A 14593-nucleotide genomic window follows, 5' to 3' on the forward strand; every position below is an offset into this window, starting at 1 on the left:
TGGGTGGCTGGACTTGAGAACTCTGGGTCAATGTTTCAGTGAGTTTGGATATGACGCTTAACTGAATCAATGCTGGTGCTGAGCCAACCACTCCCATCCCAGAGACCTGGAAAAGGAGGAGTGGGGTGTGGCTCTGCTCTCCCCTCCTCCCACAACCCCTTGCCGATTCAGAGGCGTATCAATGAAGCAGGACACTTGGACCGTTTCAGATCCAGAGCTGCATCCTTTCAGCCCTGCTGATTCAGCGTTTCAGATCCAGCCTTGCACCCTACTCTCTGCAGCAGCTCCAAGCTCCTTTTCCCCAGCATTTTCCCTCCCTGCCTGCCCTGGGGGGGTTGGGTGGTGCTCAGCTCCTTCCTTCTCGCATCACTCCTGGGTCGCAGCAGCATCGAAGCCCCCTCCATCCTCTGAAGCCATGGTCTCTCCCACCTTCCCTGTCTGAGACCCAAGCTCTTGCCCCAGCTAATCAGCTCCCTGTCTCCCTTTGCAGTATGAAGACAACCGGGCAAGCTGGGATGTCAACCAGGCCGGCCTCAGCCACAGTCACCAGCACGGGTTTGGCTTGCTGAACGCTTGGAGGCTGGTCAACGCAGCCAAGGTAGTCGGCAGGAAATGGACCAAGGACCAGGGCTGCTTGTCAAAATGTGGGGGGGGGGGAGGCAGCTGTCTGCCCCATGGTTCTCGTTTGGGTCCTGTTCCCCCCACCACACTCCCAGAGAAAGGGAGAAAGGATTGGTGCATCTAAGGGGCTGCCCTCCACCTGGGCATTGTAGTCTTCAACCAGAAGCATGGGGCAGGGGCCAGAGTATTGGGATGGACTTGCTGCCCCCTACAAGACCCCCACACCCCTCACTGCAGGCTGAAAGGGCTGGGGCTATGTCTGCAAGCTGACATGCTTGCAAAGTCGTTTTTATGCAATTAAGGCCTGGAGATGAACTGGTGGTATAAGACCCATCTTCAGATATCTGAAGGGCTTTCACATGGAAGGTGGAGCATGCTTGTTTTCTGGTGGGACCAGAACCAGTGAATTCAGATTGCAAGAAATACTCATCTCGAACAAACCTTAGAATCATAGAATTGTAGAGTTGGAAGGGAAACACCGAGGGTCATCCTGTCAACCCTCTGCAATGCAGGGATCTCAACATGCGGTCCCCCATCCAATTTGAAACCAGACCAGACCCTGCTTAGCTTTGCAAACGTGCCAGTGGTTTTATTGCTTTCTCACAGTAAGAGCTGTTCAGCAGTGGAATGGACTCCCTCTGAAGGCGGTGGACTCTCCATTAGAGAGATTGGATGATCACCCATCAGGGATGCTTTTGTTGAGATTGCAAGGGGGTTGGACTAGATATCCTTTGGTGTCCCTTCCAACTCTGCAATTCTATGATTCTGTGTGAAATGACTTTGGGCTGAGTGCCCCCTGCTCCCTCCTTTTCTGGACAGTGGGGCACAGTGTCATGTAGAGGGCGCTTCATGCAGGGGCCGGCAGGAGAAAGCTCTGTGTGGTGCTCAGCGCTCCCCTTCTCCTCTCTTTCTTCTCCCCTACTGGCAGATCTGGGAGTCTGTCCCTTACCTGGCCTCCTACGTCAGTCCCGTCTTGAAGGAGAGCAAAACCATCCCCATGGCGCCACAGCAGCTGGAGGTCACCTGGAATGGTTCGTGGAGCTTGGAGGGGAGGGGAGGGGCTTGAACTAATAAATCTCAGCTGGTTTAGCTGCCCTGATGTCCCCAGTGAACCCAGGGAGGAGCAGGCCTGTGAAAGCCTGTTGCCCTCCCAAGGGATTCCCTGTTCCCTTGCAAAACTACAGATCCCGCAACTCCTTGGGAGTGGGAGAGCCATGCTAAATCTAAAAAAACAAGTTTCAACCTGTGGAACTCCCTGGGGCAGGAGCCACTTGGAAGCTCTTCCTTTGAAATGAGGGAGCTTTGAGAGGAGAACCTCCCCTTGGTTTGGGACCCCTGTCAATTAACAGGATGGAGAGCGATGCTCCTTGCAGTTTCCATTATTCCGACCGAAATGGTCAGTCCGAGTTTGGTGGGGAGAGTGCGGAATCGGGGAGCGTCTGTGCGAACTCTCACACTGCGGCCAGGAGGGGGGAGGGAGCTGGAACTGCTGTGCTGCCCCCTCCTCTTTTACCCCAACCAACGCCAGGCCGCCTCAGCAGGATGTGTATGCATGGATGTCTGCCCAAGCTAGAGGCTCCCTCTGCCCATTTTAGGCAATGCGGCAGCTCCTGTCTTGGCCAGCTTCCGTCCACACAAACAAGACACACACACACACACGTCGTGAGACCTCTCTTCCCCAGCTACTGATGCCTCCCAGAGGTGGTTTCATCCCATCCCTCTGTTTTCCTTGAGAAGCCTTGAGGCCTCCTAATTCATGTTCTTCCTTCGTGCAACTGGGGAGATTTCTTGCAGGGCGTGCGGCTCACATTGTCCACCAGTGAGAGAGGCCCACAGACCTAGCGGTGCCTCTCCAGCACCACAGGCGGGCAGGACTTGAGCAGGGAGATTCTGACGCCCCCACCATGACCATGGGGCTGCTGAACGCTTTTAGATCAGGTTGCCAGCCCTGCCTGAGAAACATGAAGTGCCATAATAATAATAATAATAATAATAATAATAATAATAATAATAATAATAATATATTTATACCCCACCCTCCCCAGCCAGAGCCAGGCTCAGGGCGGCTAACACCAGTAAGATTACAATAAAAACATAATAGGGGAGGGGGAAAAACAATTTAAAATACAGTACAGGTTAAAATTACAATTTAAAATGCAGCCTCATTTTAATAATAGCCCATACAGTGGTACCTCGGGTTACATACGCTTCAGGTTACAGACTCCGCTAACCCAGAAATATTACCTCAGGTTAAGAACTTTGCTTCAGGATGAGAACAGAAATCGTGCTCTGGCGGCGCAGCGGCAGCGGGAGGCCCCATTAGCTAAAGTGGTGCTTCAGGTTAAGAACAGTTTCAGGTTAAGAACGGACCTCTGGAACAAATTAAGTACATAACCAGAGTTACCACTGTAATAGTCCATAGATCAAAACCATATGGGGAGGGAAACAAGGGTCAGGCGGAACAGCTCTGTCTTGCAGGCCCTGCGGAAAGATGTCAAGTCCCGCAGGGCCCTAGTCTCTTGTGACAGAGCGTTCCACCAAGTCGGGGCCAGCACTGAAAACTTAATAGGATGGGGAGGCGTGGGGGGCTGTCTTGGGCCCTCCCCCACCCTGCTACCCCATCAATACTAGAAAAAAACCTGTCTCTAGTCAACAATCCTTGGGGACGCCCTTGGGGAGCTCTAGGAAGATGCAACATGATCTTAAGGGGAGGGGGAGATCCCCCTGTGAGCTTCAGCTTGTTCCCAGCCTTCCCCCAGAGCCTTGGAGTCCTTGGAAGGGAGTCCAGGGCTGCTCCGCGCCTGTTTCCCGTAAAAGGAATTCTCTCCGGCGAAATGTGAAACAACAAACAGAAGGGTAGGAAATGCCAGAAAGCGGCTGAACCCCAGAGAGGAATGCAAGAGTCAGTCTCTGAGGGTGGAGGGAACTGCAGCCTTGAAAGGGAGATCGTGGGGTCTTGCTTGTGGGCTTCCCTTTGCAGCAGCATTTCCCCAAACTTGGGCCTCCAGATGTTATTTTTTTGGGGACTACAGTTCCCATCACCCCTGAACGCTGGTCCTGCTAGCTAGGGATGATGGGAGTTGTAGTCCAACAAAACAGCTGGAGACCTAAGTTTGGGAAACACTGCTTTGGGGCAACAGGGTGACTACCGTGAGAACAGGATGCTAAGCTAGGTGGGCCCCCTTGGGCCTGATCCAGCATCCAGGCTCCTCTTTGGTAGCTTCCTGTGAGGAAGGTACTTTTTTGATGGAGGAACTTAGGAAGAGCCTTCCATGGAGGTGGCCAAAACTTGGAGGAGCTTTTAAGGCAGGAAGCTAGGAGGAGCAGATCTGAGCCTGGTCAGCTCCTCTTCTTCTTGTTTCCCACCTGCTGCTCCCAGGGTGGCACCCTGGTCCTGAGCCCCACGTGCGCTAGTAACGCCGCGAGTGCTTGGCATGCGCACAGATGGCACAAGTCGTGCTCACCAGAGGTCAAGCGAGATGTTTGCTGCAACCGATTAGGCCCAGCTGTGGTTTGTGGACCATGGGCATCGTCCCACTTGCATCCATGCCAGGATGATGCCCACCCACCCACCCCTCTGCCTGTGCACAGCCTCCCCAAGGCCTTGCAGAAGGAGGAGCGCTTAGGGATCCAGGGCAAGCAACCATTGTGCAGTTGCTTCTCTCCCCTCAGTCACAGAAGCTGACCTGGAGCTCTCGGGGATGAGGACCCTGGAGCACGTGGCTGTGACCGTCACCATCACCCATCCCCGGCGTGGCAACCTGGACATCCGCCTCCTCTGTCCCAGCGGCATGAAGTCTTGGATCGGGACACCGCGCAGCATGGACTCGTGAGTAGGGCGGCCCCTGGAAGGAAGTGGGTGGGGGAATTGCCGAGCGCAACACCAGCCCATCAGATAAACCTCTTTCCATTTAATAATAATAAAAAATAAAATTTTATCATCATCATCAATCTTTATTATGGTCCAGAGACCCAACAAATCATTACAAAGCAATACACAATTCATACAGCCTACCTCCAGGTTAAACAAGCATTTTGTTCAGAATATAGGGATCATTTGTTCTTGCAACCACCAATAAAACTTTGCCACTGCTAATGTTCTAGCATTTGTCCAGTCTTCCAATAGGAAGACTTGAGGAACGCTTATTTGGCCTATAGAAACCCAGCCGAAGCCGGGTTTCAGAGCGGCTAACAACTATAAAAGTTACACAGTATTCTAAAATCAATTCATTTTAAAATCAATTCAAAATCAAATTAATGGCAATCAAATTAATGGCTAGAGTTCTGTGAGGATTACCAAAGACTGTGATTTGGCCAAAGGCCTGGTGGAACAGCTCTGTCTTGCAGCCCCTGCGGAAAGATGTCAAGTCCTGTTTGCAAGGGCTGTGAGCTGCTCTGGTTGCCCTGACTCAGGCAGGATATTGTAGGGTTCAGGAAAAGGCAACCCAAATGACCAAGGAGATGGAGGAAAGGTTGCAGCGTCCGGGACTTAACCGGTTTAGAGAAAAGGCAAGTGAGAGGCAGCATGATACAGGTATATATGATGATGCATGGAATGGATAGAGAAAACGTTTTCCCCTCTTGCGCATAACCATAATGAAGCTGAATTTTGGAAGATTCAGGCAGACGACAGAAAGGGTTTATTCACTCGGGGTATAGTTTAAAACTATGGAACTCACTCCCACTGGATGGCCACCAAGCTAAATGACTTTAAAACAGGATTAGACAAATTATTGGAGGTGAGGGGCTATTGATGGCTGCTTTCCAGCCAGTGTGGTGTAGTGGTTAAGAGCGGTAGTCTCGTAATCTGGGGAACCGGGTTCGCGTCTCCGCTCCTCCACATGCAGCTGCTGGGTGACCTTGGGCCAGTCACACTTCTCTGAAGTCTCTCAGCCCCACTCACCTCACAGAGTGTTTGTTGTGGGGGAGGAAGGGAAAGGAGATTGTTAGCCGCTTTGAGACTCCTTCGGGTAGTGATAAAGCGGGATATCAAATCCAAACTCTTCTTCTTCTTTCCATGATGGCTATGCTTTGATCCACAGCAGGAAGCAGTGTCAGTTGCTGTATTCCACAGGAGGGGAGAGCGCCCTTGTGCTTGAACCCTGTTTGTGGCTTTCCTGCAGGCATCCCCGGGGACAGCTCAGTTGGTAGAGAATGAGACACTCAATCTCAGGGTCATGGGTTCGAGATGCACGTTGGGCAAAAGATTCCTGCATTGCAGTGGGCTGGACTAGATGACCCCTGGGGTCTTTTCCACCTCTACAGTTCTATGATTCTATGATCTGGTCAGCCACTGGGGGGAACAGGATGCTTGGCTAGATAGGCCATTGGCCTGATCCAGCAGTCTCTTCTCATGTTCTTACCATAGCTGTCAACATTTCCCTTTTTTTAAGGGAAATTCCCTTATTCTGAATAGGATTCCTTGCAAGAAAAGGGAAAAGTTGATAGCTATGGTTCTTATGACACTGCCATTTTGCTTGTTATTTTGCCATGGGTTGTTTCGTGGTTTTATTTTATGATTTTATGTAAACCGTATTAGCCTTTTTTTAAAAAAGCAGTATTCTTGTTTCAATTAAGAACATTTTTATAAAAAATGGAATGTTTGGTGAAGGACAGGCTAGAAGTACAATTAAGAAACGAATAAAGAGTCAAGAGGCAAAGGGAACATTCTTTCATATGTGGTGGACATGTAAAAGGGTAAAAGAGTATTGGGAAATGATCTATAATGAATTGGAGGGGGGAGTTTTAACATATTTCCCCCCCAAAACCCAGAGTCCTTTCTGTTGGGAATAATTCAGACTGAAATCCCCAAGTGTCAAAAAAGGTTATTCATGTATCCAACAAGCCCGTGTTTTGTTAGCCCCAAAATGGAAAACGAGCGAGGTCCCAACCAAAGAAGAACGGCAGCTTAAGTTGACAGAATATGCACAACTTGCAGACTTAACATATAGAATAAGAGAACCAGAAGAATGTATGTTTATTGAATACAGTGGTACCTCGGGTTACATACGCTTCAGGTTACATACGCTTCAGGTTACAGACTCCGCTAACCCAGAAATAGTACCTTGGGTTAAGAACTTTGCTTCAGGATGAGAACCGAAATTGTGCTGTGGCAGTGCAGCAGCAGTGGGAGGCCCCATTAGCTAAAGTGATGCTTCAGGTTAGGAACAGTTTCAGGTTAAGAACGGACCGACCTCCAGAACGAATTAAGTACATAACCTGAGATACCACTGTATATGGAATATAATTGTGTACAGCTGAAAACGCTGGCAGGATTAAGATAAATTCATTGGTGTAAGTAAGTTTTGAGGATGCAGTCATGGAATACTGTTTGGTATAGTTTTTTTTGGTAAAAATGCAGGAATTTAAGATATGTAAAATGAACCATGGAAAGAGAAAAGAGGAAGTCATCGAAATCTTAAGGATGTATAAAATGAGCATATTGCGTCTCTGTCCTCACCCTAGGCCAAGAAAGGGCTTGGTAACTCAAGGCTGGAAGGCCATCATCTGGGGGTGGGGGGGGTGGATTTCTAATTCCAAGCTCTGCGGACGCTGCACAGATTCCATGTCCTCCGTCTCTCCTGTAGGGATCCCAGTGGCTTTGCGGACTGGACCTTCTCCACCGTGCGCTGCTGGGGTGAGGAGGCGCAGGGCACCTACCGCCTCTTGATCCGGGATGTTGGTGAGTTCTGCGGCTTCACTCCCTCTTTCCCCAGAGGGAGGACTCTTGCCCCCTCCCTCCCCCCCCATGTGGTTCTTGCTGTGAAATCTCCTCAGAGCCTTGCATGGCTTCCTGCACATGTACCACTCACCTGCTCCTTGCCAGCGCTGTGACTGCCTAGAATCGAGACCCTTGATTACCCCTTTGCCTTTTCCAGAGGGATTCTGGAATCAGGGCAGCTGTCTACCAGCTCCATCTGGTACACAGGCTGAGACCCTGTCCGTCCGCGGACTGTCTCGCCAGAGTGGTGCATGCTCTGGTTATCTCCCTCTTGGACCACTGCAATGCGCTCTACGTGGGGCTACCTTTGAAGGTGACCTGGAAACTACAACTAATCCAGAATGCAGTAGCTAGACTGGCCGCTGAGACCATATAACACCAGTCCTGAAAGACCTACATTGGCTCCCAGTACATTTCTGAGCACCATTCAAAGTGTTGGTGCTGACCTTTAAAGCCCTAAACGGCCTCGGTCCTGTATACCTGAAGGAGCATCTCCACCCCCATCGTTCTGCCTGGACGCTGAAGTCCAGCGCCAAGGGCCTTCTGGTGGTTCCGTCACTGCAAGAAGCCAAGTTACAGGGAACCAGACAGAGGGCCTTCTCGGTAGTGGCACCCACCCTGTGGAACGCCCTCCCTCAGATGTCAAGGAAATAAACAACTATCTGACTTTTAGAAGACATCTGAAGGCAACCCTGTTTGGGGAAGTTTTTAATGTGTGACATTTTAATGTATTTTTAATCTTTGTTGGAAGCTGCCCAGAGTCGCTGGGGAGACCCAGCCAGATGGGCGAGGTACAAATAATAAATTGTTGTTGTTCTGGGAGGTGGCGAGTTCCCCTCTTGCCCCCTGTCTGTGTGTTCCCACAAGCCTCTCGCTCGCTAGTCTCTCCTGCCAATGCCTCTCCGTTGCAGGGGACGAGACCCTGGGGGCTGGTGTGCTGAAGCACTGGCAGCTGACTCTGTATGGATCCTCGTGGGCCCTTGCCGAGATCAAGGAGCGACAGAGGTAAGGATGGTGAGATTTGGGGCAGAGGCACGAGCATCAGAGAGGCTAGGAGGGGGCCAGGCCTGACAATTCGACTCCAAATTTCTGTCTCAGTTAAGGTTGGGTGATATCTGGTTTTCAACATCGCAATATAAATCACCAGCAAAACATCACAATATAACAATATTGTCACGATGTCTGAAATAAGGATGGAGCTATGTAGAGGCATTGGCTGGCTTCACGGCTTCCCCCACATTGTGATTTTTGCATAGTCACAAACATCATGCTTCACAATATATTGCCACTATCGTGATATGGACTTCAAACCGGTTTTGGGTGATGTGTCAATATATCGCCCAGCCCTAGTCTCAGTCAGGAGCAAGAGGATGCCCAGTTAAAAAGCTCTTGTAGCTCCTCTGTCCCCACTGGAAAGGATTCCCCCTGATCAATTTCATGTGTTCAGTGACTCCACTACAAAACAAACTCAAGGCGGCTTACAAGGCAGATAAATACTTCTGTTCTGGGCCTGGCCTGGTTACCCTAACTGGGAGGGGGAAGTAATTTTTCTTAGGTCAGACTAGCAATGACCCAAAGGGTGTTTTTTGGCTTTCACTCCCCCCCCCCTTGTGATATGTGGCTTGGCTAGCTAGCATGAGCCACCTTGGATGATTTTGTCTGGTGGCTTTTGCACTACCTCCACGCTCAGAGGCCAATTGCTGGGAATCACAAGTGTGGCCGGGAGCGCTGCCGTTTCACTCAGATTGTGCTTAAGGACTTCTGGTTGGGCCCTGTCAGAACAGGAACCTGGAAAAAATGGCGGGGGCGGGGGAAGGCTTTGGCCAGAGAGAGTAGACCACAGGAACCTGCCTTAAAAATCTGGCTGAAGGGAAGAAAGAAAAAATTGCCCCCCTGCCTGTTTGGTGTAATTCAGAAAAGGCTGTTTCTCCCGCAGGCTGGTTGAAGAGGCCATGAGTGGGCGATACCTGGACAGCGATTTTTCCTTGCCCTGCCCACCAGGCCTGCAGATCCCTGAGCAGGAGCCTTATACCATCACCACCAACACCCTCAAGGTAATGGACACCTGCCTGTCGCAGGATCCTCAACAGGCAGTGGAGGGAGAAAGAATAATAGAACTGTTGAATTGGAAGCAGTCTCAGAAGGGTCATCTAGTCCAGACCTTCTGCAATGCAGGATTTTTTCACCCGATGTGGAGAATCAAACCCACAACCCTAGGATTGAGAGTCACAAGCCCTACCTACTGAGCTAGTGAGGGGTAGGGGCTTGGGTGGTGACGTAGTGATAGTCAGCACAACAGGGCCACTGTGGGTTTGATCAGTGGAATAATGGGGTCCCTTTTTGATTGGTTTAGAGCATACAAGCCCTGGAACATGTGTGTTTAGTGAGGTTTATCGCAGCCTTGTGGGTCATCGGAGGCTGTGGGTAATCTTGGCTAATTGGTGGGGAGGGGTGGCTAGACTAGGGTGGTGGAAGTGGCAAATTTTGACATGCAGGGCCTCATCATGTCAGCTCCCCCAGCCATGGACCTCAGGGAGAGCTCAGCTTAGTTAGGTTCCGCCGACAGGCTCAGAATATTTCAGGCTGGCAAAGGGTGGTCTGCCAGAGGTTGGTGTGTTGGACTTCAGCTGGCCACATTCACCCACTGCCTCCCTGGCCAGCCGTGAAGTTCACTGGGTGATACTGGGCCAGCCATAGACCGAGTCTCCAAGGCTACTGAATGCCAGGATTGTGGCCCAAGCCAAGCCAGACATGACTTCCACTCCCTTCCTGGCAAAGCTTATTCTGCTGGCAGATTCTGTGCCACTTGGGTGAAAAACCACCCAAGCACACACCCCCAATATTTTCCACTGCTCACAAGACCATAGGAACTTTGAACTCCTGTTTCAGCCAGGATGCCCTCCTCTCCCTGGTTTCCCTCATTCCAGGTCTGTTGTCTTTTGTGAAGGTTTCTTTACTCCGTGCCAGTTCTGACAACCCCTCTCTCTCCCCTCCTGACCTCCCAGACCCTGATGCTGCTGGGCTGCTTTGCTGTCTTCTGGACCTTCTATTACATGCTGGAGGTGTTCCTGATGCGCCACAGCATGACCTTTGACCTGGCCGCCTGCGGCAACGCCATGGCCTGCCCGTGGTCCTCGGAAGGCAGGACAGCCAAGAGCCTGGAGGATGGGCTAGAGATGGAGGAGACCGTCCCCCTGTATGGAGGGAAGGAGCTGGAGCCGGAGCAGCAGCCATCCTGCCTGGGGGTGGAGGAGGAGGCAAGAGTGGCAGGCGGAGCTGCGGGGACCCCAAGACCATCGGCAGGGAGAGGCTTGCTGAACCTCCCGGAGCAAGAGCAGGCTACCTCACCCGGGGTTTACTGACTGCTGGCAGAGAGCCCTGGACACGCAAACTGAACCAGCGCTTGCCCTGGGTTTGGCACACAGAGAGGAAGTCCGACCGACGGAATCATCTCTCTGCGGGTAGCCCAGCTTGCCCCTAACCCTGGCCCCTTCTTGCATTTGGGAGCCACCGCCTGTGCCATGGGATTGCCAGGGTGCCTGTGGCTGGCACAGAGGCTGAGCCTTGCCCGCGGGTGGGCAGCCTTATTCAGTGTCTGTGGTGGGGCTGAGATCTGGGGGTGTGCCAAGGGGGTGGGGTGCAGAGGAAGCCTGCCCCTGCAGTGCCCCACAAACTTTGCGGACAGGAGCCTATGGGCTCTCACCAACTCGCTGCCTTATCTTGCTGCCAAATGGCGCAGCAGACCCTGGGCTGGCCAGTGCCCCCTGTCTGCCAGCCTTCTCACACTGTCCCAGTGCCCCCGCCTACGTCACCTGCTTTGCTGCTGACAAATGGCAAAGAGGAGCAGCTTTTGGGGGCCTTCCTCCACCACTGGAACCCAAAAGGGTATCATTCAATGCACTTCCTTTCTGTACTTATATCCTGACACAGCCGGGATCAGGAGCAGAGCATGGGCAGCTTTCCATGGAGTTGAGGCCTGGGTGGAGGCACTGGCTTGGGACCACGTCAACGAACAAAACAGTCTTTGGTGGCAGCTGCATGAGCCGTTCTCCTGCTGGTGTGGCGGCCTCTGCTTCTGCTGTGACCCCCATCCCATTGGGAAGAAATGACACGTATGTCTTCTGTAGGCAGAAGAAGTGAGGCATTTATGCCACTCCCAAAGTCATCCAGCTTTGCAGGGATGGGTGGGTAATTATTATTATTTTCTAAATCAGTTGGGCGTTTTTTTTTAATTAACAGCAAAAAGCTTTTCTTTGCAGCTTTCCAATAAACCCATTAAAATATGCCTTCTCCTTTTCTGTTGTTTTCTATTCAAGCGACACGTCGGAAATACACATATAAGCTTCACTTCTTATTAAAAATACAGGAAAGGGTGGGTGGGGGATATTAGCAATTTTTGAACTCTGGGTTTTAGAGCAAGAGAAAGGAATATAAATATATTGTATAAGATGAATCCGTCAAGTTTTAGGGTGGGGTTGCCAACTGCTTTCAGTATGCTGGCCAATTTTGGATTTATGAGCAGGTGCCAGCCTCACTGGTCATGTCTCTCCCCTGCCTGCCAAAAGACAGGCGGAAATAAGAGTGCATGCAGCAGCCACAATTGTGTTTCCAAGGGATCTTGAGAAAAGATCTAGTTGGCCTGAACCCTGGCAAAGCCCATAGAGCTGAGAAAGGAAATGGGAAAAAGCTGCACTCTTCCCAACTTCCTGCTTCCGGTTGGTGTACTTTTCAAGGGAGGGAAACTGAGCCATTCTTCATATTATGATAGCCGTGGGGGTACAGGGGCTCCGAGGCTTCATGGGTGCTGGGGGGAGACCTCAAGGTTTAGGGCAGTAAAATAACTTCCCTAGTTTTCAAGGAAGCTGCTTAATTTGCATGACCCAGGAGCATAGCTGTCAACCGTCCCTTATTTGGCGGGAAACTCCCTTATCCCAGCGCCGTGTCCCGCTGCTGTCCCTTATTGATGATGTCCCTTAAATTTTCCGGGTTTCAAAGGAAGCAACTCCTCTCCCTCCCTGCCAGCCAGGGAGGAGGGAGGCTCCAACTATGTTGCTTGGCTGCCCAGCCCGGCCCCCTCCGGCCTCCTCTCACCAGCCTCGGCCCCCAGGAGCCTTGGGCCCTTCCGCCGCCATCCTCCTCGCAGCCGCTGAACTGAGCATCTCTGCCTGGGGCCTCCTCTCTGCCCACCGCCGCCCCTGCTAGGCCGTACTGTGGCTGTGCTGCCGAAGGACCCAGATGAGATGGGCAGCCTGGCGCGGCCTATGAATTGCTGAGGAGCCTTGAGAGGAGAGCGAAGGCAACCATAGAGAAAGCAGTTGAGAGAGAGGAGGCGGAGGTGCGGGCAGGTGTTCCAAGGGCTAACCATAGAGGGGGAAAGCGGAGGAAGGACCACAAGCGCTTCTCCCATAGATTTGTAGTAGTAGACAAGCATAGATGGTCTGATCTGCGGGTTTACTTCGGGCGCTATTCCCCCCCCCTTCCTCCCATCCCGCCTGATGGAACTGATACAGAAAAGATACAGAACTGCAGCAGCATCTTCGCAGCTTGGACTTCGTTTTGCGTGAAAAGTGGTTGCAGCTTGTAGTTATTTAATTGCAGTGTTTCATCAGCTGGTGTCTTGAGCAGCAACCTCTGGAGACGAATTATCTCTCCCAAATTATCTGGTCCCTTTGAACTTCATATTTCAGCTGGTTGACTAAAATCACTTACGGTATTTTGGCTGCTTGATCCCTTATTTTTGAGGCTGCTGGTCCCTTATTTTCAAATCTGTAAGTTGACAGCTATACCCAGGAGGCTGGGCAGTGAGCTGGGGTAGCTTTCCCTGTGCATTTTGGAGGAGGGGAGTTTGGAGAGGCACCTCCAAGCAGAAAATGCAGGGATGGAGTAACCCTGGCCAATGTGAAGATCCTTGCAGCTATTGAGGGAAACCAGCACACCAGAGTCTCATGTTCAAGGCTAGGAGGTTATTAAAGTGTGCATTTTTTCCTTGTTGCTGTGTTTTCCCCTCTCAACACTTAAAGGGAAGTTCCCAAGAGGACTGCCACTCTTTGGCCACTTTTCTCTGCCTTTCATAGAATTGTAGAGTTGGAAGGGACGCTAAAGATCATTGCCCCCCCTCCCTGCAGTGCAGGAATATGCATCCGTCCCACACGGGGATCAAACCTGCGACCTTGGTGTTATCAGCACCATGCTCTAGCCAACAGAGCAATGAAGCAAATAGCTTCTCTGGGTGCTTTGGCAACGGATCAGCCTGCCTTCCTAAAGGGCTCAGCCTACACCTGCTGGCTTTAGCACTTTGCCCAGAAGCAGGGAAGCCCCAGGGGCCAGACTGAGGCAGTAGCTAAAATGAGGAGGAAATGGATTCTTTAGGGAGTTTGCCCTTCTACTCCCGGCATTATAACTGCAGCAACAGAAAGGCGCAGCTCCAGATACACAGCCAAGAAAACAGCCTAAAAAAAAGAGTCATTGTTTTTAATGGATGAACAACAACAAAGTACAAAATGGGTGAGAGGCACACTCCCCTCCACCACTTACGTAGAGGTCTTACTTATGTGCAAGTTTCAGCCACGTTCAAATATGCATCAGGGACAAGGATTTCCATTGCCAGGGCTTCAATATCCCCTCTCCCCTCCTGCCCTTGGCTTTGTGAATGGCCACTTCCTCAGCTTTGCAAGGGGCAAAAGCAGCAAAGCAGCGAGCATGCAAGGGACTGGCACTTGGCGTGGAGATGAAGCAAGCAGAATGCTTGGGGGGGGGGCTGTTGCCATGTCGCAACCTTGTAAGAATCCTCCTGCTCCCAGGTAGTAACTTCTGGGGCAGAGTTAAGGTGATTTTGAAAGGTTCTCCCAAAAAATTCCCAGTTGGCGGCCATTGCTGCCCCTGCGGCATGATTCGTCGGCGTGGCATTGGGGCTCTTTGTGCAGGAGCTGCAGGGCCAGTTCTGCTAGGGGGTGGGGAGGGTTGCATCCTGCTTAGCTGATGATCTGTCGGGGTCGGCCATAGCCTGTCATGCCTGCCTGCGAGGCACCCTGGTTGGAGCCCATTTGTAGACCGATCACGTTCTTGCCCTCTTTCAGCTGACTGTCTGAGAAGTCCCGCCGGTTCTCCTGGGCTTTCCTGCAAGAAAAAAGAGAGGAAAACAGGGTCAGCAATCTCACTTCTTGCAGTACTCGCCACTAAGGTTGGGTGATATATTGGCCCAAAGTGGTTTGAAGTCCATATCGTGGTATCGATTTCTCATATATATATATA

General features: G+C 51.4%; 2 protein-coding genes across 2 annotated transcripts in view; one reads left to right on the plus strand and one right to left on the minus strand.

Annotated features, from left to right (window-relative positions):
- The window catches only part of LOC309357568 (proprotein convertase subtilisin/kexin type 7-like), a 33083-nt gene extending 21456 nt beyond the window's left edge, over positions 1–11627 (plus strand). Inside the window, exons 10-16 of the mRNA XM_081889797.1 lie at positions 491–598; positions 1550–1652; positions 4294–4450; positions 7209–7303; positions 8254–8347; positions 9279–9396; positions 10348–11627. Of these exons, the coding sequence (XP_081745923.1) occupies positions 491–598; positions 1550–1652; positions 4294–4450; positions 7209–7303; positions 8254–8347; positions 9279–9396; positions 10348–10704 (1032 nt within the window). The 3' untranslated portion in view covers positions 10705–11627. The remainder of the gene's footprint in view (positions 1–490; positions 599–1549; positions 1653–4293; positions 4451–7208; positions 7304–8253; positions 8348–9278; positions 9397–10347) is intronic.
- A 2171-nt stretch (positions 11628–13798) lies between these two features.
- Positions 13799–14593, minus strand: part of LOC309357673 (transgelin-like) — a 42279-nt gene continuing 41484 nt past the window's right edge. Inside the window, exon 5 of the mRNA XM_081890054.1 lies at positions 13799–14458. Coding sequence (XP_081746180.1) covers positions 14314–14458 — 145 coding nt within the window. The 3' untranslated portion in view covers positions 13799–14313. The remainder of the gene's footprint in view (positions 14459–14593) is intronic.

Source organism: Podarcis melisellensis, assembly GCF_964234715.1.
Source record: "Podarcis melisellensis genome assembly, chromosome: 15".
Taxonomy (NCBI): domain Eukaryota; kingdom Metazoa; phylum Chordata; class Lepidosauria; order Squamata; family Lacertidae; genus Podarcis; species Podarcis melisellensis.